Genomic DNA, 24,379 nt, shown 5'->3' with positions numbered 1-24,379 from the left:
GAAGGTGAAAAATCAACATTCGAGCAACAACAGCTCAGCCTTGATGGTACTGAATGTCAACGCAACTACCTCTTGATAGATCATCCTATCATCCAAGCAGCGTGGGCTATAATGAAGCAAGAAGTGATGAGGGAATCTCCTACAGGAAAGCCAACATCATCATCGCCACAGAGGCGGCGCTTTCTGCGGCAATTATTCGGAATCAGGGCACACGGCACTAAACAACGGGGGAAAAAAGGGTCCAACATATGGGGAGCCCCGCGCACGGGGCCCGCGGACCACGAGAGTTTCCGCTCTGGAAATTTAGGCCACCACGTTTCTATAAGCTTGATTCTAGTCGAATTATCGGTTGATGATGTTCTACCTCCTGGATAGACCTCACTACTGACCAGAAAGAACCTGTTCTTTTATCAGATTTTCTGCATCGATGAAATCCGCGTGGCATGGTTGCCAAGGACTTCCTCCAAGAAGTCGTGGGCTTGGCTCCTCGCTTTTGCTACGAGGGCCAAGTGTCCGGCCACGACCTCGGTTACGAGTCTTCGTTTCTTGGCTCACCCACCGAGTGCAGCCACTCGAGAGTGGTCCGATGTGCTCCGGAGGATACCCGCTTGCGGATTGATTAGATCCTTGGCTGTTCTTGGCGGGCGAGGGGAGAGGAGCGGTGCTCGTCTCAGCTCTTGGTGGAGGAGGCACCGAACCAGGCTTTGGGTCGGTGGAGTTTGATGATAGACAGTACATGAACACGCTGTTGTTGTAGACTTTCGTGGATTTGCTGCATAGGTTGCATTCTTCTGCTACGGGCAGAGAGGTATCTGAACACCAGAGGAAGAAGATGTTGTGATGAATTGAACAGGTAATAGAGTTTTCTTCACTGCACGAGCAACCAACGAGGAATTACCCCCCCAAACCTTCTAGCGAAGTCGCACGAAATGTCACCGAACCACCCAACCCTAGCGTGGCGATGGTATCTTATCAGATGCAGCATCCTGGGTTCCACCTCGGACCAGGCCCGCCACTTGGAGGTGTCGCCAAGGGCAAACCAAGACATTGGGAGGGGAATCGCTGACCCGGTTGATTGAGAATACGCAGGCGTGACACAGACAAGGCTTGGCCGTGCAAGGGCTTCTTAAAAATGTCTCACGCCCGCAGCCCAAAGGATTGATTGGCAGATCGACAGAAGTTTTTTCTTTCTTCGCTTTCTTTCCCACCGCCTCCTCTGCCTGTCGGACACGGTTCGATTGCTCAATCACCATGGCCCTGGACAACAAGAGCCATGCCCCTCAAGTCGATGAGGATCCTCTTCCCATCGAGCGCGAGGCCTCCCCGGATCCGTCACTCCAGAACCAGGATCAACAGGATGGTGTTCGCGTTGCGGAGGCGGTCACCGCCGTCTGGTCCAAGAAGGCTCTCTACTTCTCCTATGGATGGTGAGTGCATGTTAGCCTGCGTGTCTGGAGAGACTTGGGGCCTGGGACAGACTAACTAAAGGTCCATAGCATGTGGATGCTCTACTTTGTCAGTGGGCTGAACAACAATCTTACCGCCAACCTCTCAGCCTACATCACCAGTGACTTCTCGGCTCATTCACTGTTGACGGTCATCAGCATCGTCACCAGTGTCATGGGTGCTGCGTGCTTGCTGCCGATCGCCAAGGTGCTGAACCTGTGGGATCGAACGGTCGGTCTGGGTATCATGGTTCTCATCGCGATGATGGGGTTGATCATGATGGCGGGCTGCAACAATATTGCAACCTACTGTGCTGCGCAGGTGGGTGACCCCGGGTCGAAAACTCTTCTTATCGTGTAAACGCATCGACAAACTGACACTGCCTCTCCTAGGCCTTCTACACGGTCGGCTTCACCGGTGTGATTTTCTGCGTGGACGTCCTCACCTCCGACACCTCATCCCTGCGCAACCGTGGCATCGCTTTCGGCTTCACCTCCTCGCCGTACATCATCACCGCATTCGCCGGCGCACCTCTCTCGAACCAATTCCACGAGACCAACTGGCGCTGGGCGTATGGAACCGTCTGCATTCTGTTGCCCGTCGTTGCCCTGCCGTTGATCTTGACCTGGGAGATGGCCAAGCGCAAGGCTGACAAGGAGGGTCGGTTGCAATACAAGCCCCGCAGCACGCGCACCTGGTGGCAAAGCATCTGGTTCTACATTGTGGAGTTCGATGGTGTGTATCCTAACCCCTTCCACCACCTAAGTCACATGGTCCCATGATGCATCTAACACCGAGGTTTCCCTTCTAGTTGGCGGCATCATCCTCATGATCGGCGGCCTGATCCTCTTCCTGACCTCGTTCAACATCGCCGGCAACACGGAGGACGAATGGAAGTCCCCCAAGATCATCGCCATGATGGTCGTGGGCTTCTGCGTGCTGCTGCTGTTTGTGGTGTACGAGCGCTGGGGGGCGCCCAAGCCGTTCATCCCGTACCACCTGCTGACCAACCGGACGGTGATCGGGGCGTGCCTGCTGAGCACGACCTACCAGATCTCGTACTACTGCTGGGCGAGCTACTACACCTCGTTCCTGCAGGTGGTGTACAACACGAGCCTGACGCAGGCGGGGTACATCAGCTCGATCTTCGACCTGATGGACCCGATCTGGCTGATCGGGTGCGGGTACCTGATCCGGGTGACGGGCCGGTTCAAGTGGCTGCTGCTGTGGGCCGTGCCGCTGTACCTGCTGGCCAGCGGGCTGATGATCTACTTCCGCACCCCCGGCCACTCCGTCGGCTATATGTGCATGTGCCAGATCTTCCTGGCCGTCGGCGGCGGCACCCTGATCCTCATCGAGCAGGTCGCCGTCCTGGCCGCCTCCTCCCATGAGGAGTACGCCGCCATGCTGGCCCTGCTCAGCACCTTCGGCAATGTCGGCGGCGCCGTCGGCAGCAGCGTCTCCGGCGCCATCTGGACCAACACCCTGCCCCAGAAGCTGCGCCAGTATCTCCCCGCCGATACCCTCGACCAGTGGGAGGAGATCTACGAGTCGCTGGATGTTCAGCTTTCTTATCCTGTCGGATCGGAGACCCGCATCGCCATCCAGAATGCGTACGCCTCCAGTCAGCGCAATATGATGATCGCCGGTACGGCGTTGATGGGTCTGTCTATTGCCTGGGTGCTGATGATCAAGAACATCAAGATCAAGGAGAACAAGGATGTCTCCAAGGTGCTGTTCTAGAGTAGAGGCGCGGGGTGGAGCTAGTTCTGGTGGATGGGTCGTGGGGAGGTGTAACCCCGGTCGCTGAGACCTTCTCAACGTTATATGTAAATTTTGGCAGCGACGATCTGGCATCGATGCTAAGTCGCTCCAAACTGTTCTAATATTGCTAGTATCTAATCAAAATTACCCACTTTTCACGGCATTTAGACATTCGATGTCATATCCAGGAACGCTTCAGTGCGGCAGCATGTGTTCCCGCGCTTGGTCCTCTCAGAGGCAATGCATAATAACGGTGGGATGCACATAAAGCATCGTGCCCTACGAGGTGCCTACTATGCTATGGCTCTCCGTGTGAATTGGCTGTATCTTCTACTTGGCTCCCCGGGGCTAAATCCATACTTCTAGTAGATGGCAAGTGATTCGAAGCGTGTTGACGGACATGACTACCGAAATACTGCAGAAGAGCTTCATGTTTCCTAGTACTATGCTAGTCGATAGACAAGAGAGTGTAGCAACAGCCACACCAATCAATTCCTGCACAATATCCCATACCTAAAGGTATCTGTTCCCCATCCCGAGAGGCACAGCTTGGTCAAGAAGCGGAAATCGCGAGCATTTGAACCAGAAGCGCAACCCGTCCAGAGCAGAAGAAAACGACCGCACGAGAGGCACCCGACGTTATAAGAACCCGGATTCCCACCTCTCCATGGCTTGGTTCTCCTCTATTGCTGGGCACAGCCAGTGCCGCCGCCGCCGGGGTTGTCGACATTCTCCTCGTGCCCGTCCTCTTCCTTCCACGGACAATGAATCTCGTCCTGCGGCCACAGCCGCTGGTAGAGCACCCTCGCAGCGATCCACTCCCGATCATCATCCCAATAGCCATCGGAACTGTGCGAGCAGGCCGCCACGTTGAATCATCAGCATACGCCTCTCAATGCTCGAAGAAAATCGAGAAACGAGGGGAAAGCAACAGAAACGATTCAAGGAAGCAGAAAAGCGCCAGCTACGCACCTGACATCCACCGCCTGAGGCGCCAGCATCGCGGCCCGGAGCAGCACACACGCCACCACCTTGTCATAGGGCTTGCGAGCGGTCTTCACGAAGTTGAAAGACCCGTCTTCCTTGACGCCGATCACCAGCGGCTCGTGCCCGTTCTTGCCCACCCCGTTGAGGTCGATCCCCTCGTCCACGGACACGATCGGGGGCGTGGTCATCTCGTACCCGTTGGGGTGGTACTCAGGAGGCCCGGTTAGCGGAACGCCCGCGGCGGCGATGATGGTCTGCGTGTCGGCGATCAGGCGCGGCCAGATCACCGCCCAGCCTTCGCTAGCGAAGTTCACGTGGAAGTAGTGGGTGTAGCTTCGGGTGCGAGAGCGTTAGTCACCGGGCTGGGATCTGGGGATGATCGGGAGATCGGTGAGCTCGCACTTACCCCATGTTGTGTGTGGTTTCGTGTCGAAGTACGGTAGGTAGGTTCTTATGACAGTTGTGGAGGTAAGGACGCAAGACTGGAGTTGGAGACGGAGAGGCAGAGAGAGTGTAAGGTGGGAGGATGAGAAAGGTAGAAGATGAGAGAGTGGCAAGGTGGAAGGACGAGGGATGGTAATGCATTATAGCAGATTGAGCAAGTGTGTGTTACTCCAAGTGAATGGAAGTATACTGTAGTACTGTACTGTACTGCACAATGCCTCCTTGCGCCGTGGCATGGTTTGCTGCCTGTCCCCGCAGCGGCTGCCTGGCACATTCCAACCACTGACTTCATATGGCGCAGTGAATGATCCAAGAAGTTTACTTCTGAAACAACAGACTTAGCACTGTGTCTGCGGGCGCCGTTCCTAAAGATATTAAAGCTTTATTTTTTTTTATCTTCGAATATCCCTATCAACTGTTAGGTTTTGAGAGTAGTTTCTCCCCTAGTGAATTATGAATATCTATACCAACGCCTTTCCGCAGTTCTAAGATCCGCACAGTCAAAGTCTGCCCCTATTGTGCATTCGATGGGAAAGATTCGCAGAAGCCGCAGGAATAGTCGAGATCGCCACTGATCCCCATCCACATCCGTATCTGCATCCACATTCAGCATGTTGCTGAGATCCTCTGCTCCACTCATTAACAAAGAGGAAATGCCGCGCTGAGCTTCCGGTCCACAAACCCTATATCTCAACCCCAAGGCACATCATACTCGTAGCCTACCACTGTCGTAGCTTGCTCTCGCACCAGGACAATCTGGTCACCTAGCACAGGTCTCGGTCTCGAGATGATTCCTGCAAGGATCCCTACCTCCAATCCGATCTTCAATTGAAATTAAAAGGCTCGTGGGTCGTATTAGAGGTACAACACAAAAAGACCAATTCTGATCTGCCAAGCAAAGAATGCGTGACTCATCGCCAACAAACCCACCAGCAGCCCAGCCGTCGACATTCTCGACGCGGAAGAAGTGCATGTACCATTCCCTGTGTCCGCATAAGTCAAATCGTCGCAGGGAGAAAGGTCGAGGGCTATGCGCTTGTACCTCGAGCATAGGAACACATAGACTGCAGGTCTAAGAGACCATCCGCCCTGTTGATATAGCTGAAACCCCCCGTGACATTGTCGCACCGCTCAACGGTACATTCAAGCACTTCTTTGGTCCAGTTTGCTGAAAGCGCATGTGCGTTGTTGCAGATAACATTGCAGCGTTGAGATGGAGGTGCTGGCGGCCAGGGCTATGTAGTTCGTGCCACAAGTGCCGATAGGGATTCCCTCCTGGAGAAAGGTCGAGTAGTAGGATCCGGTAGCAGGAGCCGAGATTGTCGATGTAGGCGTTCCAGAAACACTAGCGGGCGTCGCAGCTTCGAGAACGATGGTAATGGGGGGGCTGGGGCTGGGAAGAACCATATGTGGCCCTTGGACCCTTTGGAAGCTTGAGTATCATTTATATGGAAAAGCGCCACTTGAGTAGTTTATTGTTAGTCACTCCGATGACGATTGCACCCATGAGTGAGTGGTGGAGATTTGGAACAGGTGTGGACTGCATCAGATTAAGCCTTTTGTTTAGAAGCTTTGCTAGCCTTAGCAAAGCTTGTTGGCTCCATTGGCGAGCTCATGACAGGTTATGGCAGCCGATCGACGATCGTGGTCCTGGACTACTCTAGGATGGGACATAAGATCACCCGCTGCTTGAGATCCTAATGCCTCCACGCGGCTTCTGACACGAAAAGACAGGTAAAAAGACTGATCTCTGTGGTCCTTGAGATTCGATAATCTAGAACGATGGCGGAGCCTCCAGCCTGGAGGGGTCATTACCCTGCCTAGGTAGCGCAGACCTGGATCGACTTGGGATATTGCAACTTGACTCAGAAGAACTGTGGGAAGCTCGCCTACCGGTGGCGAGTTGGCATCTTCGATTGGTGATCGTTCTCTGTCGACTCGTTCTTAACTCCGGGCTGCGGTTCCGTTCCCCGGCGTCAGCCTTATATCTTACTCCCGGATGCACCCATAGCCTGGGTAGTATACTGAGTGTAGAGTAGACGGTAGGTCCGTGAATAAATGCATCATCCGGCCATCGAGATGGATGGGATACTCGCGGCAGACATACATCGTGGCCTGTCAATTCGATGACTTCTGCATACTAATCTCTACTACTCATATAGCCGATCATGTAGTCGGACATGGGCTAATACCGCCTCACTCGCCAAAATGACTTCGCAAGACGAGCCTAGCATGTCTTCTCTTTATGGTATGGTCGGCCGTGTAAGGTGTATGACCGAATTTTCTCGGTCCATCTGTAATGAAAACCCATATTTGCAAAGGTCAATCCATGAGTAGCAATCTACCCCGAGGTGGGACGGGGCGGGCCTCGGGCCTCGGCAAACTCCGAGCTCGGGGGGCTTCTCGGCTGGCCCCGACTCCACCAACATTGTCAAACAGATAGGAAAGAGATGAGGGAGTCTCGGTCAAGGGCTTCTGACTGCAGATTTTGGAGTTAGTGGTTCGATTGGGGTCGCATGGTTCAGGAAGCTTCAAGAAGTATGCAGAGATCGACATTGAAATGTCTTGCTGGTTTAGCTTGCCGCAAGGTAGAGGGAAATAAAGGCTATCTTGTCTTCTCGCGTGGGGGCAGCAAGGGTGGCAAGACCCCATGCTCGATCTTTTCCTGCTGTTGTAATCTCAAAGTGAACTATCGCAACACGGGCTTTGGACCTCGCAAATACTACATATCAAGCTTGAGACACGGGTCGCATTTCTCTGGAGACTACTCCTTACAAACAGGGATCTGGTATTTATCTTGCGGAGTTGGTCTATATATACAAAATAGTGAAGACGCCTTATCTGACGCAGTCAGAGCAAGGGCTCGAAGATTCAAATCAGAGAAGAGCAGCCAAAAGACCAGCGCCAACCATGGAAATCGCAGATCCATAGGAAAGACTGTTCGCGCCACCAGTGTAGACAGCACCAGAGCTGGAGGCAACAGCCGAGCCACTGGCCAAGGTGCTCTTGCTAGAAGTGGTGGTGGAAGTGGCGTTGCAAGTGGAGTTCGAGCTGGTAATACTGGTGTAGTCGCCGGTCTTGTCGGAGTATGTGTAGCTGCATGCCGGGCTGTAGTTGGTGATGTTCACCGACTCGAGGTACATGATGAAGGGACCAGCGGTATAATCAGTCTCACCACCCGCCCATTCTGCAAAACACGTTAGCAAAACAACATCGATAATCATCAAGTGCTGCAGTTGGCTTACCAATGGTTCCAGCGCTGTTGCTGGGATCGCCACCAGCCCAGATTCCGATCTTGACAACCATGGGGGTCTGCGGGAAGTTCGTGCCATCCACAGCGTCGGCGTATTCGAGGGTGCGGACCACAGTTCCGTCAAGGATCCACTCGATTCTTTCCGCAGTCCAGTCAACGGCATAGGTGTGGTACTCCTCAACGGGATCGGTCACATCCACGTTGGTGTATCGGTCGTAGCTTGTGGTGTTGCCTTTACCGAAGTAGTCAGTCTGGACGTAAGTGTCGAAGGTTGAGATTTGTTCCTGGGATAGTGGTCAGCGTTTGACTGTTCTACTTGTTGGGAACCCAAACTTACCCAGTCAATCTCGTCAAGGTCATCGGACTCCATCACAAGAGTGCTGATAATACCGGTACCGTTGGCACAGCGGAACTTGGCTTCCACTCTTCCGAAGAAGATGTAGAAATCAGTCTGGATAGTGGGAGCATCTCCCTCCTCCTTGATCTCGAATTTGGCACCCAAGGAGGTGCTGTTGACCGTGCCAGCAGTCGTGGTCCACTTGTTAAACGCAGAAGATCCGACGGTGAAATCAGTGCTGAAAGACCATTGGTCGAGACCAGTATCGGCGGGACAGGTTTCTGTTGTGACGATCAGTTAGCGATAGGCTCAGACTCGAGTTCATCGCATTAACATACTGTTCAGAGGGTTGCAGTCGGTGTAGGTCTGAGCTGCGCACAAGGGCACTCCGGCGGCGAGGGCAGCGGCGGCCCACTGCATGTAAGACTTCATGGCTGTATTGGGTGTGTGTAACGAATGTGTGGTGGTGAACGAATGAGAAGTTTCAGAAACGAACGAGGAGGGTTTCGTCAGAGATATAGAGAGCGAAAGTCCGATGGCTGGAGCGAGGACAGGGAAGTGCCGGAGGTTTATGGGCAAGCGCAACCAAGGCGCAGGTGGGCTGTTAGGGGGCTGGCGCAGCGTGCGAAGGCAACCGCGAATATGTCGTCCTTGGGACTAAGTTCGTCTCTGATCAAAAGCGCCTCCACCGGGTGAAATGAAGGACGTATGCATATTAGGTGTCCAAGCTCTCATTGGCGGGGTGGGTGGAACTGTTGGCCGACGACGACAGCCTTTGCTATGTAATTGTTCGCGGGCCATGGGGCCATGAACTGGTGCAAAAGCTTGACTGGACGATGACTGGGCGGCTTGCGTGCTCGAGAGATGCATGTTGCAGAGCGGAAAGTCAACGTCTTCTTGAATACTTTTCCGCCGGCATGAGGCGCTCGGCTCAAAGAGGGAAAGTGCCGTCGTGGACAGTGGAAACGCGGTGGATCTTCCCTCGATATACTACTCGGTACATGAGTTCGTTTGACGCTGAAAGCCACTGAGCCTACGTTTGAACATGCATCCTCCCCAGATTCCCACCCAATGAACTGATCAAGCCACCCCGAGATGGTTGCTCATCGTTCCCTACCCACAGGATCTACAGATAAGCCCATCGCAAGTTGACAGCCCTCAGCCGCCGCCCCATGAATGTCTGAAACTGTGATGTTGCGAACTCCACCCCATTCATTGCCGGTCATTGTCAGCCAGGAGACAATATCAACAACCGATATAGTAGCATGCTCTTGCAATAGGGGTAACCAGGGCTGAAACACGCTTTGAAGGCTTAGGACCGTGGGAGATTGTAAAGAAAGACTCGAACTCCACCGTCTCCTGGGCCGGGTGTCTTACGTAGACAACCTCCCCGCTAGTCCGTTTTCGCTTTGCACGTGATCGAAGCCTTACGTATCACGACCACGCCAGAGACTCCGTTGGTTCATGCTTAAATATAGACTCTCCGACCTTGGAACTGGGGTATCTTGCGAGGCCTCTTGGCCGGCTTTAAGGGCATCTACGATTGGGTCACACTCCCGGAAGCCAGAGGACATAATGTCACGACGTGATCTTTTGTACAGCGAACCAGTGAGCCCACAAGGCAGAAAGACAGCAAGGCAGCAAGGCAGCAAGGCATCCAGTTTCTAATCTAAATGCTAACCGCCCGACACCTGCAAGACCCAAAATACCCCAACAAATGAATTTCACAAACACCATCCAGTCAATACTCACCCATTCACGGTACTGAGCATTTTTCCACTCCAATGCAAGACTCCCAAGCTGTTTATTTGACTCCCAACTTGACAGGCTCGAGATGGCGTTTAAATGCATCCTCCAACGAGATCAGTGGTTCGCTTGCAATCTAGTCATGATACGAGATTAGCATTACATCATTCTTCACCAGACTCTGTCAGGGTATTACCTCGCGAGCCTCCTCAAGTGTGTTGTTATGGAAGTAGCCATACTCCTCAATGTACTGGAAGACCTGGCACAAGTCTTCCTGAAAGAACTCAGGTAGTCTCCTTGAAGCAAGTGCAGCCTTGAACGTCTCCTTGGGCAGGGTCTGGAAGACTACAGACCTGCCCAGTTTGTTCAAGGTCTCCACTATCTCTCGGACGGTGTAGTATCTTTCCGCGACATCCAACTGTTTGCCATTTGTCTCTTTTGGGCGAAGCAGAATACCCTTCACGAACTTGCCGACATCGGCTGCTGCGTCAACTACAGGCAGCACGGTGTTGATGTTGGCAGGCTCCGGCAAGCACAGGCTGAAAGTTGGGGGTTCAGTGGATAGAGGAGCGAGGAAGAAGTCTATAATGAAGGGCGCATAAGCTCCAATGTTGATGATTGTGTGAGGGATCGCTAGAGACCGAATGTAGTCGTTAACAACGGCTTTGCCATCCCAGTGAACTGCGCCGGTGAGTTTACTGTCGGTGACTATTTCAAGTAGCAAGACAATTAATCGAGTGCGACTGTTGGATTGATTCACTACTCAAGAAGAGGTATGAGGTGACTTACTCTGCGAAATATGCGGCAGACTTGACCAGATCAGGTGCTTAATGTCCAGCTCCTGTTTTGATTAGTTCGATTTCTCGGATACCAGAGGCTGACCCTACCTTTGCAACATCAGCCACAAGCTTCCCCTGCCTTGTCTCTGCAGCATAATCAAAGCCTTCCATGTTGGTGACTAGGTACACCGCATAGGCGCCCTGAAGTGCAGCATAGACTTCTTCCTTTTCGTTGAGGCTTGCCTGATCTTTGTGGTTAGAGCCATGGTAATGTATCGGCAGATGTGTAAGCTTACCTTGACAACCTCTGCACCCTGTTGAGCGAGGGCCAACGCAGCTGGCTTGGAAGGGTCCCTGGTGATAGCTCTCACCTTGAACTGCCGAGAGGTATCAGGGTCGCTGAGAACGACTCTCAAGACTGAGCCACCTTGGGTTCCGGTGGCTCCAAAAACCACCAAGACCTTTCTATTATCAGATGACATGTTAAGGATTTGTCTATGCTAGGTGGGAAAGGTGACTCGGTATGATAGTTTGATTGTTCTCTTGAAGCAATCGAGCAGTTATGAGACAGTTTTTATATCTCCCTGGACCGTCGCTTGAGGGGTTGTCAGATTCATTCTCCATAGATTTGAATATCTTCACACTCGCAGTACAGAGCGCTGATTGGCTTATTCGCAATACCTTCCAAATAGAGCTAGCGCCACTGCTGCCCGCAGGTGCCGAGTCTCGTTATTCTCGGAGTAGGATTCCTTGTCATCATGAGAACCTTAGCTCACATCATCATCCGTATTTGTAATGATTTGCAATCTGTTCTTCGAGTTGCAAAGGCAATATCATCATCACTTGCGCTGACGTCTTGGGGGGACGTTCCACGATACTGGCCTCATGTGGGATAATGGTTCGCCACGGACGGCTGTCAACAGGCTGCCAAACTTGCAGGAAGCGGAAGATTAAAGTAAGCCCATCTTGCCTCTCTGCGATCTACAAGTCTCATGGAGTGAATTTTGTGCAGTGTGATAAGCTGCGTCCAGCCTGTACACAATGTGCTCGATCTGGCTGGCAGTGCCCGCAGGACGCGGACTCCATTCATCGAATGTTTATATATTGTGACCTGAAGAGAAAAGCGACAAACAAAGGCACTTCATCGCACACAACCACATCAAGGATTTCATCTTCTAATGCGAAGCAAAAAATCTCTACCACACCTCAGAGGAAGTACCTCGATCTGGATTTAAGTATCCCGATGGAGGTAGTGCAGCCTCTACATTGCCGTGCAACCGAATACTACCTAGCAAACCATGTCTTGCGACCGACCGGAGCGATCCGGGGCTATAATGAATACCTTTATACATTCAGCGCGAAGGTGCTGAGAGAACCGATGGTTGCCACCAGTCTGAGTGCAGTCGGGCTCGCGGCCTACTCTCACAAGTATCAATATCCCGAAATCTTGAGCGAAGCAAGATATGAATATGTCCGATCCTTACGATTTATTAATTCAGCACTCTCGTCATCACAAGCAAACGCGGCAACTGATGCGATCGTCATTTCGATACTGCTTCTCGTCTCTTACGAGTCTCATACCGCTGAGACCAGGCGAACTATCCCAAACCGCTATGCGCATGTGAAAGGCGCAGCGACGCTGTTGTGTCTGCGAGGAGACGAGTCTATCTCGTCTTGTCCGAGACGGCAGTTATTTCATCACCTGTTCGCATGTATCTCGGTACATTGCATTATCTTGTCGGTTTCGATACCGCGTGATCTAGTCCGACTGCATGAAAAGGCTTTGGAATGTGTTGATACTACGAGCAATCCTGCATGGCGGATGTCGGAGATGATCATCCAGGTGACCGAATTTCGTGCTGACATACGATCGGGAAGGATACAAGAACCACAGAGCATAATCATCGCCGCGCAAGCACTTGATAGTGAGCTGGCTTCATTAGCGGACACCTTTCCGTCCTCTTGGCAATTTGAGAATTTTGAGCTGCTAGAGAGGTCAGAGTTGGTCTTTGGGGAGAGCTTCCATGTCTACCCAGACCTATGGATCGCTTACAACTGGAATAACCTTCGAGCATGCCGGATGATTCTGCTTGATGAGATTCGCCAACAATTTGAGAAAAGTACGGTATCTGCACAGCCCTGCATGATGGCTGATCCGATACAGCATCAGCGAACCTTGAAGAAGCTGTACCAACTGAGCTCGGACATATGCGCAACAGCCCCACAGCACTGTGGCTATCACTTGGAGTTGCTTAATTGCAGCGGCTCACAAGGGATCTCAAACCCATTCAAGCGTCTAAGGCATAATGATCCAAGTATTCCAGGAGATGCCGGTGCACACCTTCTTTTTTGGCCCTTCATAAATGCCGGGCAGTTCACTCCATCTCAACACCAACGAAACTGGATCGCTGGTCGCATTCCTTCCGTGGGTCAGCAGGGGGCTCTAATTGCCGATATTTTGAAGTTGGGACAGCGACTGTTCTGATGTGGTGGAAGAGGCTACACAAAGGACTTTTGAGTAGACTGGAGAATGAAGATTGCATGCAATTCAGCTCAAACAATACCCTAGACAAAATGTCATAAAAAGAAAGTGGACAATGACTTAGACTTGTCTTAGATTGTAGAACAAAGACATCACCTACATCAATTCAGCATGTTAGCTCAGGGGAAGAGCGCCGGGCTCATAACCCGGAGGACCCTGGATCGAAACCAGGACATGCTAGCTTGAGTTTTTCTTTTTTTTTTTTTTCGATTTTTTGTCCTTGCCGAAAATCCGACCGATGCAGACCCCGAAGCACTTATCGGCCTACCGGTCTTATCGTGTTGTTTATCCGACACCATCCGGACCAGCGACAATTAAACATTCCGAGTCGAGGCGATGGACACTGCAAACAGGTGAACATTGCTTCTCGCTCCTACACCCTCGTCCTGGAACTAATGAATCAGATCGGTGTCGGCGTGCTTACGTTGCCGACGACAGAAGCTCAAATGTGGAGGTCCCGGCAAAGTCCCTTGTGCGAGGTGCAAAGCGAGCCGCGCTGAATGTGTCTTTGTGAACCCCCGGGCATCGCGTGCCTCGAGCAGGTCTAGGCACATTGCTGAAGAGTTAGAGTGAGTTTTTAGCACGATTGCGTTTGCTATGAACTTCTTGCTCACATCGCAGTGGTAAATGGTCTGCTTTGGAACAGCGGATGAATAGCTTGGAGGAGAGGCACCAGAAAGAGTTGAGAGAACTACAAAGCACCGTCTCTCGACTGTGCGCCCGGCTGGAATCTAGTACAAAGAATGGATGTGAGGTGTCATTGTCGAATGATGAGCTGCTCGCTACGAATCGAGCCAAGGATACGGCCTCATTTGACATCGTGCGCTGCGGTACGGTTACTGAGGATGAGTGGGAAGAGCTTTATAATTTGTGAGTATACGGCTTCTGCCAGGATCCTCACTAGAGACTCGTGTACGTATATGCTTACGTGGAACTCAGCTTCGATGAGCACTGCCGGACAGCCATCGCATTCATGGATGACCAGCTCTACTCGGCGGCGCACGTCATCCGCAAACAACCTCTGATGGCGACAGTGATCTGCGTCATTGCATCCAGGGCAGTCCGTCCTGAGAATCACGCCACCTATCTTGTCGCAGCAGATCAGATAATTAGCACCACGTTCTCTGGCGCCATAGATCTATACACTGTCCAGGCCATGATGCTTCTCGCCGCCTGGACTGGCAGGCATCGTCTATGGGGATATGTAGCTTCTGTCGCCGTGGAACTAGGCTTGAATGTGGCCGCGCTAAAATTGGGAGATGGTTCTGTCGAACACACAGCAGAATTGGTCAGCTCAGCAAGGACGTGGTTCTCCTTGTGTTGCTTTGACCTAATGTAAGCGTGAACGCCATCAGAAGCTGAGTTGTAGACTGACGGTTTCGAGGATCAATCTTGATCGACCATTTGTCCTTTACGATATTATGGACTACCTGCCTGTTGCTTCTCAGCTTCTACTTTCTCCCCACTGCAGACCGGTGGATTACCGACTTTGCGCGTATTTGCAGGGGTTTTCAATTACCGGTATGAGGTCCCTCCCGCCGCAGGGCGACGACAACCAACTGACAATCTCCAGCCGAAGCCAAAACGCAAATAGCCAGCGCAGAATTGCGACTCGATCCACTCCCTGATAGTGTTGTTCAGAAATTAAGAGCCCTTGATCAGAAAATTGATCGCTGGTTCTACCATATCAACAACAGCATGGAGCCGCTCTACCAGACCTTTGCTAAGAAGCAAGACCGGAATCGCTTTATGGCTCCCTACGCATTTTTGAAGATGTGTGTTTACCAATCCCACTGAAATGTTGCAACACCTAATGGATTTGGTAATTTAGTTACGTGAACGGTCTTGCTTTGCACGGGAAGGAGTCTCAACACGGAAGCGCAGATACTAACAGGATGGCGTTCATTCAGAGAGCTCTCGACAGCGCATGTCTTCTGCTCCAAACTCAATTTGAGTGGAAGGAATTCCGACAAATGCTGCCGTATTCAGGAGACTATAATCTCGTGACTACGTACTATGCTATAGGGTTCATGCCCAAAGCTCTTGAGGTTGCTAGTGGAGCTGTGAATTGCGGGCTGGTGCTTTCGAGACTACGACAAGTGATCCAGCTGCTGGAAGAGGCCGGGGTTGCGGAATCTGCTGACGAAGCTCGAAACGGATTGCGAGTGCTGGAGCAGGCGATGCGGACTTCTCTACTCCCAGAGGGTCTTGTGGCAGAAATAGATCAAGCTGCGGGAGAGTCTCTTTTCGACATTCCAAATCTTTTGGATAAATGATTCAAGAAGCTGTGCGCCAGTGTTACGAAGGACGCGAACTTGACTAGAGTGCCGGTTCTGGAGAGGTTGATGGTAAATTGTTGTACATAGTTATCCATGGTAAATACATAGACGATAAAGGGTGACTCAATCACGACTACTGAAAGCGTCCAGCAGCTTGCATCGCCTTGTTAAAATCCTCCTTCATCCTCAACGCGAAATCGTCATTAACTAAGACATCGATGCAGATCAGCGCGTTGGCCTTTCCTGCTCGCAGTGCCTCGACATGGCCGATCTCACTTTCCGCTGCTTCTCTGAACCCTGTTGAATGGGGCAGGTCGGTCGCATGGATGTTGAAGACGGATTGGATGCCAGGGCAGATGTAAGAACAGCTGCCGAAATCCCTGTCATAGGAGGTGAGTGGCAGGACATTGAAGAGGGTGATGATAAGCACTTACGAGCTCCCACCCAAATCGTGGGCTATCTTCGCCTCCGCTATGGGCAGCATCTCCTCGGGAGTTAGGCCGAGATGTTGTATCATGTACTGCCTGTACTGCTCTGCGAGCGTCTCGTTGGTCACGACGTCTTCATAAAGAGCGAACCTAGTGTCTCACATCAGCACATTCTTGATGATCCAGGACGAGAGTCGTACCAATCCAACTCGACCGTGCACCCAGTCGCAGCGGCCGCACCATGAAAGATAGGCTCCACCCTCGCCCGGAGTACCTCGATCTGCTTCACCGTCGGCGCCCGCACACTAAACATCCCCTCCGCATAGTCCGGAATCAGATTCGGCACCTTCCCCGCCTCCAGAATGCACCCCTGGATACTCTCACTCTTCTCAATGTGCTGCCTCAGCAACGCAATCCCTGTATACGCCTGCACGATGGCGTCGCAGGCGTTCCGCCCCGTCCACGGCGCCCCCGCCGCATGCGCCGACTTGCCGTGGAACTTGGCCCGCAGCTTCCACGAGGCCTTGGTCATGCACACGGGCGTGCTGAAGTCCGGCATCCCGTGCGTCATGACACAGGCGTCGCAGTCCCGCCACGCGCCGTTCTTCGCCATGATCCACTTCCCGCCGTACGACTCCTCGGCAGGGGTGCCCATCACGACGACTGTTCCGGGCAGGTTGCGGGATCTGATTACGGTCTCAACGGCCACCGCCGATGCGAGCGTGGAGGTGGCGATCAGATTATGGCCGCAGGCGTGGCCTACGCCGGGTAGGGCGTCGTACTCGGCGTTGAAGCAGACGGTGCGTCCGCCATCCCGGATGGAGAAGCGTGCCTCAAAGGCGGTCTCGATGCCGTAGACATTGCGCGTGACGGTCCATCCGCGCTGCTCGAGCCAGTCGTACAGGAGCTTGCTAGCTTTGACTTCTTGGAAAGCAGTTTCGGGGTTATGTTGAGGCAACTCACCTCAAGACTCAATTTGCGCAGTTCTTCGCTCGCGTCATCGATGGCTCGCGCAGTCTCGGAGACGACATCTGCAGGTTGAAGAGGGAGAGGATCGGTTAGTTGGGTCATTTGCAGGACTTTCAGAGTGTGTTTTGTCTTCTCAAGCTGCTCATAGCGACGACGCAGGATGAACTATACGAGCAGAGAGCGATGTGAGGGGATCTCGGAGTTTATGTACTGGATGTGGTCATAGAGACACCCCCGCAAAAGCAGTTAACGGTTGATAAGCGGTGTCTGTCATTGTTTCGGCTTCGGGCTCACTTTTCGGTCGGACCGATCCGCCCGATCCGGCCGTGCTCAGCCATTCATCAGCCACGTTAAGCCACGTTAGCGGGGCGCAGTTGATGCTGCCTGAGAGGGGTCGAACTAGAGCCTGAGGCCACAATGTGTCTATAGCATGCATGCAACATGCATGAGACACGAGGCTGAATCCTCCCTCCTTCCCCCTCCTCTCTGACTTCACCAACTTCTCTTCACAAACACAACCTCCAGGAATTGAACAGACACATGTCTGTCACCCAACTTGATCCTGCAATGACGACATGACATCCTATAAATATGACAACCACTCCAGCAGCTCTCCATCACCATGATTACACGATCGGGTGGATCTCCGCTCTGCCTTTGGAGATGGCAGCTGCGGCCGCGATGCTCGACGAGAGACACCCTGACTTGCCGACCAAACCGACCGACGACAACACCTACATACTTGGCAGAATTCATGTGCACAACGTGGTCATCGCCTGCCTTCCCTCCGGTGTGTATGGCACAACATCAGCCGCCACCATTGCGAGCCAAATCCGCCTGACATTTCCCTCGATTCGAATCGGGTTGATGGTGGGCATTGGCGGTGGAGTCCCTGGAACGGCGGATGATGTTAGACTGGGAGATGTGGTTGTCAGCAAGCCAACAAGGGATTATGGTGGCATTGTACAATATGATTATGGAAAGTCGTTGGCCGGGGGAGCCTTTACTCGACAAGGCGTACTCAACAAGCCCCCGCCTATCCTTCTCACCGCGATTTCTCGATTGCAAGCTGCGCACTTTACCAGACCAAGTCAAATCTCATGGCTTGTGTCGCAAGCCGCCCGATCCTCTTGTTTCGCATACCCTGGCGCTGACCGCGACATTCTTTTCGATTCCGAATATGATCACGTGAATCCAGAGAACAACTGTACGGATTGTGATCTCAACAGACGCAGGAAGCGGTCAATTCGCGCTTCGCAGGATCCGAAGATTCATTACGGGCTTATCGCGTCTGCGAATCAGGTCATGAAGGACGGTCGCTTGAGGGACAAGCTGGCCCGCGAACTTGGCATACTTTGCTTTGAGATGGAGGCAGCAGGCCTGATGGACAGCTTCCCGTGTCTAGTTGTTCGAGGCATTTGCGACTACTCAGACTCTCACAAGAGTAAAGAGTGGCAGGGGTATGCGGCGGCCGTCGCCGCCGCCTACACCAAGGAATTGCTGTCCATTATTCATGGAAAACAAGTCGAGGACGAACCATCAAAGCTCTCCACCGGCAACAGTAGGTTGTTCCTGGCGTGACATGGCAATCTCTTGACTGATCTGCTCTGCTAGTACCATACCTTTTTGGAGCACTCTCGCCGACCCCGCGCTCGTCTCAGAGTGTAACTTCGCAGCGCAACGGTGAGATTGATTCCCACATTCAGGCTGAGCTGCTGTTGATTGCTTGAAGAATTGGACGAACAGGAGGAGCTCCTAGAGCAGATTTCTAGCTACCAGCACGAACAGGTTCATAGAAGGCTTGCGCACAAAAGACTGACAGGTACTACTCAATGGTTCTTGGAGAATCACGAATTCAAGGCGTGGTTAGAGAGACGCTCGAACAAGTTATGGTGCACTGGGAAAAGTAAGCATCCAAGTAGATGTGGTTCGCTGGTTACTGACTTGCCACTTTCATGCAGTTGGGTCTGGAAAGACAGTGATCGCGTTTGTACTGTGCCCCTTCTTGAGAGGCCGAGCTGACACTGGAAGGCTAGTGCATCTGTGATCGAAACTATCCGATACGAGCCCTCGGACCACCATGCTCCTACCGTCTTCTTTTATTGCGAACATGACCACAATGAGACTCTGCGGGCGTCTTCAGTTTTGTCTAGTCTGATAAGACAACTGGGTGAATTCCTTCATCGGAATGCAGGACCATGGCCAGCGCACTTGAAAAAAGAGATTGTAACGTTCTTTGGAAGAAGAAAGATAATGCCCGATTTCAACAATTTGGAGGACATTTTCATACAAGTATTTGACCTAGTGCCGATGGCCACATATGTCTTGGATGGGTTTGATGCGATGGAGGAAGAACAATGCAAGCTTTTGCTTACGTTCATCCGCTCACTGTTCTCTCGAGCAAGAGAGCTCAAAGGGCAACGTATTCTCCTCTTTAGCCGAGACCAAATACCAGGCTATCTCAACATCGCGACATTCATACCTGGGATCGGTCGAATCTCCACTTTTGACAACACCATGAGTGATATCCTGACCTACATTGACTATAGTATTGGTGATAAGTCCATGTACCGGAAGCTCACAGACGATCGCCTGTTATTAGAAGAAATCAAGGAAGTGCTATTCAACGAATCATCCGGGATGTATGTTTCTGACCTCTTGATCCCAAACTTCAACCTTTATGCTTACGTGTTGATGCAAGGTTCCTCTGGGTCCATCTTCAGCTCGAGATTCTTTGGAGCACTTGTTTCACAGATGCCGAAGTCCGCTCAGCATTGCGTCAATTGCCCAAGGATCTCGAGGAAACATATCGGTATTGCGCCAATAGAATAAACGCTCATGATAAACGAGCATTGAAAGTCCTGAAGTGGGTTGGCTTCGCGTCACGACCTCTGCACGTCGAAGAGTTAAGAGAGGCAGTAGCGTTTGAGAAACAAGACACAGAATTTGACAGCAACAAGCTTCCCCAACGTGACTTCATCATCGGATCTTGCGCCAATCTTGTGGTCCTAGACCCGATAGACCTCTGCGTCCGATTCGCCCACTCTTCGATCAAACAGTATCTGGTGAAAAACGGCCTTCCCGGACCTCAAAAAGCCCTGCAAGAACAACCCTTCGATGAGAAACAGGAAGAAATGAATTGCGGAGAATTCTGCATTGCGTATCTTTGCTTTTCCAACTTCAGCCTTCAGATCGAGCACAAGTGCAATGCAACGAGAGACGCCGTGGTCCCCGACCCTGTACTATTTGCAGGCCCGGCGTTGAAGTCGTCTCTGAGATACCTTTTTCGGGTACCAGATAGTCCCAAGCCCCAGAGAGTCCTACATTTACGCAGTATTCGCACATCAACTATCCCAGATCGAAGCCAGTACAAGTTTCTGAATTATGCTACAGTGAACTGGGTCGGCCAGACGAGATCTCTTGCGAGGGACTCCCCAATGTGGGAGAAATTCGAGAAGCTTGCGACGTGCTTTAATGAGACCTGGAACTTTCACCCATGGAAGCCCGGCGGTCGCTCCCTTCGTTCTCAGTTACATAGTCTTTTTGGATGGGCTGTGCGAGAAAACCACGAACCGCTTCTCTCCATAGCACTGAATTGGAAGAAAGAGATATTTCAGGTGTGCAATCTTCCTTTGATAGACGAGGGTCTTCCGGCACTTCACGTTGCCTCCAAATTAGGGCACCACGACATTGTTCGAACGTTGGTCACATTCTGCGATGTTAACCTAATGGACGCAGTGGGATACGCACCTTTACATCACGCCATTGCCCGTAATGATACGGAGATGGCATCGTTACTGCTCAGCGCTACAAAAGCCAATACAGACCTAGTGTCAGTCAAATGCGGGACACCACTTAGTTTAGCGGTGCAACTTGGATTTTATGAGATGGCGGAACTCCTGATCCAACATGAAGCTGCTGTACAGGAGCCTCTTTGGTCGGCAATAGTGCACGGTAATGAAGAAATGATCAAGCTTCTGGTCAAACATGGGGCAAACCTGAGCTACAAAGGTGGAAACGGCCAGTCTTTGCTCGATTACGCGGCTCGGTCCAAGCACAGAAACATGCCGAAATTCCTGCGCGGACTGACGGAACAAAAGCTTCTTCTCCTTGGTAAGTGTACTTTCTACTCTCCAGGACTCTGCTGCTCACAACTTGCGTAGGTGCTGCAGAGTCAGGCAAGTCAACAATCATCAAGCAGATGAAGGTTCTGTATATGAAAGGATACACACCGGAGGAATTGAGTCGGTACAGAACGACGATCTACAAAAATGTCCTGGAATGCGCCGATGCGCTATTTACGGCAATGAATGAGCTGGGAATCCATCCGCATAGTGAAGAGGCCCGATCGTACCGTTTACCAATGTCGGAGACGGGCCTGCTGCCGGATCAAACTCTCAGGCACGATGCCTGTGCACTGATATCCGCCCTGTGGCATGACCCCGCTATTCCTCTACTTATGGAGCAACGAACGAAGTTTTATTTGATGGATTCAGCACCTTAGTAGGATCCCGAATGAGTAATACCAGGCCAATAGGTACTGACTTGCACCTAGTTTTCTCGATAACATAGAACGAATAGCCGCACAAGATTATCAACCCACGGAGGCGGATGTACTGTGTGCGCGCACGAAGACCACGGGGATATACGAAACCCGTGTCTCCATCGGTTATACCAACCTCCAGTACGCGCTCCTCCCAAGCACTGAATTTGTCCAGCGACTGAATTTCATCTAGTGTATTCGATGTTGGAGGCGTGCGCAGCGAACGCAAGAAGTGGGTCCATTGTTTCGAGAACGTCGCAGCTATAGCCTTCTGTGTTGGGCTGAGCGAGTACGATCAGTTCCTGCTGGAGGACCCTAGCCAGGTACGGCCCTCGATGTCATTGCAGACTGTGGCAAGACTGATCTTCTGATTCAGAATCGCATGGAAGAAAGCCTACTATTGTTCGACTCAGTCGTGAATTCGCGATGGTTTCTGAAAACGAGCATGATCCTTTTCTTGAACAAGGTCGACCTCTTCAAAGAAAAGTTATCGCATTCGCCGCTTGAGAAAACCTTTCCGGAATACAAGGGCGGCGCCGACGTCAACAAGGCGGCCAAGTTCATCTTGTGGAGATTCAATCAGGTCAATCGCGCCAACCTAAACCTCTACCCGCATCTGATCCAGGCGACGGATACTAGTAATATCAAAATTGTGCTCAAGTCGGTCGAGGAGACGATTTCGCGGACAATCTTGAAAGATAGCGGGTTGATATAAGCATGTTGATCGGTTGCTGTTCTGCTTGGTATACGAATGGGTTTGCTCGCTGTGCAGAGAGAATTTCGCTTACTGATAGTCAGATTCTCTTTGAACTTCTGCCTTCTGATGGTCGGCCATACCGGGTTTGTTGTAGTGGCGATTGAATAGACAGTGATCGAGCAAGGGAGCTTTCTTCTGCTGGCGTCGGGCTAACTCGTTCGCAGCGCGCAGCCTCGACGAATCATGCGTCCTTTGCGGAGATAAGAAAGCAAGGACACGGTCACTAGAGGGGAGATCAACCTTGGAAAACAGGAAGTAGTCGTTGGAAACTGTTTCCTACATGACTCTGGAGCTGTGAGGATGAAAGAAGAGGAACACAGCGGTCCGACCTCGCCATAGAGACGGACGCAGGTGCCCCCGCAGCAAGGGAACCGACGAGCTCAAGCTACTTTGCATTGGCAAAGCTGCAGGTCAGAGTTCAGCCACGAAGCTTGGGGATAAAGACTCATCCGACGCAATATACGGAAGTGCGGGGTTGAAGAGGGGAAAGCGGGGGTTTGATTGATACAATGATTCATCGCCATCACATGACAACTACGCTCCTTCAGAGCTGCTAGGAAGCTACCCAACTACCGGACTGTCCTGGCTCAGTTACTGTCAAGCCCTGGAGCGTGCGGTGAGCATAAAAGTGTGTGTTCTGAGCCACACCCCAAAGCCCTTCCCTAAGCTCTCACTTCTACACTATTATACTCCCCTAATTGTCATATCCCGCCACTAACGGCATGTCATGTCTACTACATTGTCTTTTACAGTCTTTGTCTTTGTATCAATGCTATGCTTGTATTATAGCTTTATATTGTGCATGATTGAGCATGACAGCAGCGGCCGTAAACTATTCAAGACACTTTTATATGCCCGTAGATTCAAGCTTGGCATACACCTCGCAGTGTCTAGAAGATATGGATTTCCCTTCTCAGTCACCCTTTTTGAGCTCTGCGACGAAGAGAATTTGTCGGTAGGTACTTAATCATTACTACCTTTGCTTCTGAATCATTCTGAAAATTCCTCTAACAAAGAGACTATGTCTGTCATTTTAAACTGTAATTGTTATACTACCTTCCTTGCCAGCAGCTCTTTAACGCCCATGTCAAAGTTTCTGGTACAAAGACTTCGTGCGAAGCTTTGTGTCACCCAATGCATTTCTTTTCACCATACTATACCGATATAAAGCACTCTGACAACCACTTTTGTTGTTGGAACAAGACGTATAATAAGATCTTTATTCGAAGTGTTTATTAACGAGAAATACTCCCGACTGTATCTCCTAGAATATGCAGCAACCGCATCGTACAGACTTCCTCTTTCCCACAACCATGAAGATATAAAATCCTACTCAAATCCTCACATCCAGCTCCTCTCTCCCGATAGTCACCAGCATCAACCAGCCCAGGTTTTTCAAGACCGACTTCTAACCGAACAAGCACATTACAGCCATCTCACCGAGCTGACCGATTCAGGATTCCCTGCGGAATGGCCACCGAAGCCCCCACCGAGGCCCCCACCGAGGGTCTCTTCGAGCGGTGCTCCTACACCGTCACGACGGACCTGTACCCCGACGACGAGGGCGTGGGCACGGCGATCGAGACGTTGCGCCTGTATGGCGAAAATCTCGAGGCCGCGGGCCCCTGGCCCAAGCTCGCCGCACGTCTGCTGCGCGAGCGCTGGGGCCGGTACCCGCTCGTCGAGGGCAAGGCGCGCCGCCGCGCCGCGGTCGTCATCTGCCGCGACCGCGTGCGCATGTTCGTCGATGACCGCTCCTCCCGCCTGGCGCGGATCTTCGTCTTCCGGGATGAGATAGAGTGGCATGCGGACGGGTGGTACGAGCCCGTGTTGGAGGCCTTGTCGGGCGCCCTCGCGGATCCGCGGAGGCCGTCGTCGCAGCTGCGCCGCGTAAGTTCGACGTTAGGGCAGCAGTAGGCGTGTTGGGGCTGGGTGCCTCTGGGTGGAGATGATTTTTCTTTGGACGTAGCCAAGACTGTGAAAATAAATCAAATATTCAAAAGGTTTAGTGAAGAAGATAAGAGCGTAGAGTGTCATGGGCCTGGCTATCGGGTGATTGTTGTAAGCTTTGGGTTGATATGACCCCCTTGTGTATTATATGCCTT

The 24,379-nt window shown here is 51.9% G+C and overlaps 10 protein-coding genes and 1 non-coding gene across 11 annotated transcripts; 7 read left to right on the top strand and 4 right to left on the bottom strand.

The window, feature by feature from the left end:
* The first annotated feature begins 1,167 nt into the window (after window positions 1-1,167).
* On the top strand, window positions 1,168-3,369 carry mirD (putative MFS siderophore iron transporter). Its single transcript, XM_025587137.1, has 4 exons — window positions 1,168-1,427; window positions 1,497-1,767; window positions 1,839-2,181; window positions 2,258-3,369. Exons 1-4 carry the CDS (start codon window positions 1,252-1,254, stop codon window positions 3,187-3,189), a joined length of 1,722 nt encoding a protein of 573 aa, XP_025439583.1. The 5' UTR covers window positions 1,168-1,251; the 3' UTR covers window positions 3,190-3,369.
* A 236-nt stretch (window positions 3,370-3,605) lies between these two features.
* Window positions 3,606-4,775, bottom strand: BO95DRAFT_445397 (uncharacterized protein). Its single transcript, XM_025587136.1, has 3 exons — window positions 4,604-4,775; window positions 4,183-4,530; window positions 3,606-4,059 (listed from the first exon to the last, which is right to left on the bottom strand). Exons 1-3 carry the CDS (start codon window positions 4,606-4,608, stop codon window positions 3,894-3,896), a joined length of 519 nt encoding a protein of 172 aa, XP_025439582.1. The 5' UTR covers window positions 4,609-4,775; the 3' UTR covers window positions 3,606-3,893.
* A 2,662-nt stretch (window positions 4,776-7,437) lies between these two features.
* Window positions 7,438-8,941, bottom strand: BO95DRAFT_419328 (glycoside hydrolase family 16 protein). Its single transcript, XM_025584493.1, has 4 exons — window positions 8,570-8,941; window positions 8,232-8,512; window positions 7,887-8,178; window positions 7,438-7,828 (listed from the first exon to the last, which is right to left on the bottom strand). Exons 1-4 carry the CDS (start codon window positions 8,661-8,663, stop codon window positions 7,518-7,520), a joined length of 978 nt encoding a protein of 325 aa, XP_025439581.1. The 5' UTR covers window positions 8,664-8,941; the 3' UTR covers window positions 7,438-7,517.
* An 823-nt stretch (window positions 8,942-9,764) lies between these two features.
* Window positions 9,765-11,270, bottom strand: BO95DRAFT_475432 (NmrA/HSCARG family protein). The gene is made up of 4 exons (XM_025589854.1): window positions 11,053-11,270; window positions 10,865-10,999; window positions 10,767-10,818; window positions 9,765-10,685 (listed from the first exon to the last, which is right to left on the bottom strand). Exons 1-4 carry the CDS (start codon window positions 11,236-11,238, stop codon window positions 10,162-10,164), a joined length of 897 nt encoding a protein of 298 aa, XP_025439580.1. The 5' UTR covers window positions 11,239-11,270; the 3' UTR covers window positions 9,765-10,161.
* A 270-nt stretch (window positions 11,271-11,540) lies between these two features.
* BO95DRAFT_475431 (Zn(II)2Cys6 transcription factor) lies at window positions 11,541-13,352 on the top strand. Its single transcript, XM_025589853.1, has 2 exons — window positions 11,541-11,711; window positions 11,769-13,352. Exons 1-2 carry the CDS (start codon window positions 11,652-11,654, stop codon window positions 13,239-13,241), a joined length of 1,533 nt encoding a protein of 510 aa, XP_025439579.1. The 5' UTR covers window positions 11,541-11,651; the 3' UTR covers window positions 13,242-13,352.
* Window positions 13,353-13,406: 54 nt separating this feature from the next.
* BO95DRAFT_t233 lies at window positions 13,407-13,478 on the top strand. Its single transcript has one exon. It is a non-coding gene; the product is annotated as a tRNA-Met (tRNA).
* A 156-nt stretch (window positions 13,479-13,634) lies between these two features.
* BO95DRAFT_484251 (Zn(II)2Cys6 transcription factor) lies at window positions 13,635-15,225 on the top strand (the record flags this gene model as incomplete). The annotated part of the gene is made up of 7 exons (XM_025590332.1): window positions 13,635-13,651; window positions 13,703-13,867; window positions 13,920-14,168; window positions 14,238-14,633; window positions 14,683-14,819; window positions 14,872-15,073; window positions 15,130-15,225. Coding segments are annotated over 7 exons (1,260 nt in total), but the record flags the coding sequence as incomplete, so codon positions are not given.
* A 417-nt stretch (window positions 15,226-15,642) lies between these two features.
* On the bottom strand, window positions 15,643-17,076 carry BO95DRAFT_475429 (M20 family metallopeptidase; the record flags this gene model as incomplete). Its single annotated transcript, XM_025589852.1, has 4 exons — window positions 15,643-15,957; window positions 16,012-16,155; window positions 16,206-16,926; window positions 16,965-17,076. The coding sequence occupies 4 exons, from the start codon at window positions 17,074-17,076 to the stop codon at window positions 15,711-15,713; spliced, it is 1,224 nt and encodes a 407-aa protein (XP_025439577.1). The 3' UTR covers window positions 15,643-15,710.
* Window positions 17,077-17,437: 361 nt separating this feature from the next.
* On the top strand, window positions 17,438-19,124 carry BO95DRAFT_215547 (5'-methylthioadenosine/S-adenosylhomocysteine nucleosidase family protein). The gene is made up of 4 exons (XM_025581152.1): window positions 17,438-18,535; window positions 18,589-18,657; window positions 18,707-18,880; window positions 18,936-19,124. The coding sequence occupies exons 1-4, from the start codon at window positions 17,566-17,568 to the stop codon at window positions 19,019-19,021; spliced, it is 1,299 nt and encodes a 432-aa protein (XP_025439576.1). The 5' UTR covers window positions 17,438-17,565; the 3' UTR covers window positions 19,022-19,124.
* A 48-nt stretch (window positions 19,125-19,172) lies between these two features.
* On the top strand, window positions 19,173-22,232 carry BO95DRAFT_455310 (guanine nucleotide-binding protein subunit alpha; the record flags this gene model as incomplete). The annotated part of the gene is made up of 6 exons (XM_025588326.1): window positions 19,173-19,205; window positions 19,698-19,786; window positions 21,112-21,477; window positions 21,530-21,658; window positions 21,711-21,840; window positions 21,894-22,232. The coding sequence occupies 6 exons, from the start codon at window positions 19,173-19,175 to the stop codon at window positions 22,230-22,232; spliced, it is 1,086 nt and encodes a 361-aa protein (XP_025439575.1).
* Window positions 22,233-23,744: 1,512 nt separating this feature from the next.
* On the top strand, window positions 23,745-24,191 carry BO95DRAFT_434299 (uncharacterized protein; the record flags this gene model as incomplete). The annotated part of the gene is made up of 1 exon (XM_025585136.1): window positions 23,745-24,191. One exon carries the CDS (start codon window positions 23,745-23,747, stop codon window positions 24,189-24,191), a length of 447 nt encoding a protein of 148 aa, XP_025439574.1.
* Window positions 24,192-24,379: the final 188 nt, after the last annotated feature.

The sequence above is a fragment of the Aspergillus brunneoviolaceus genome (genome assembly GCF_003184695.1).
Source record: "Aspergillus brunneoviolaceus CBS 621.78 unplaced genomic scaffold BO95scaffold_57, whole genome shotgun sequence".
Lineage (NCBI taxonomy): Eukaryota > Fungi > Ascomycota > Eurotiomycetes > Eurotiales > Aspergillaceae > Aspergillus > Aspergillus brunneoviolaceus.
This window is presented reverse-complemented; position numbering and strand designations above follow the sequence as displayed.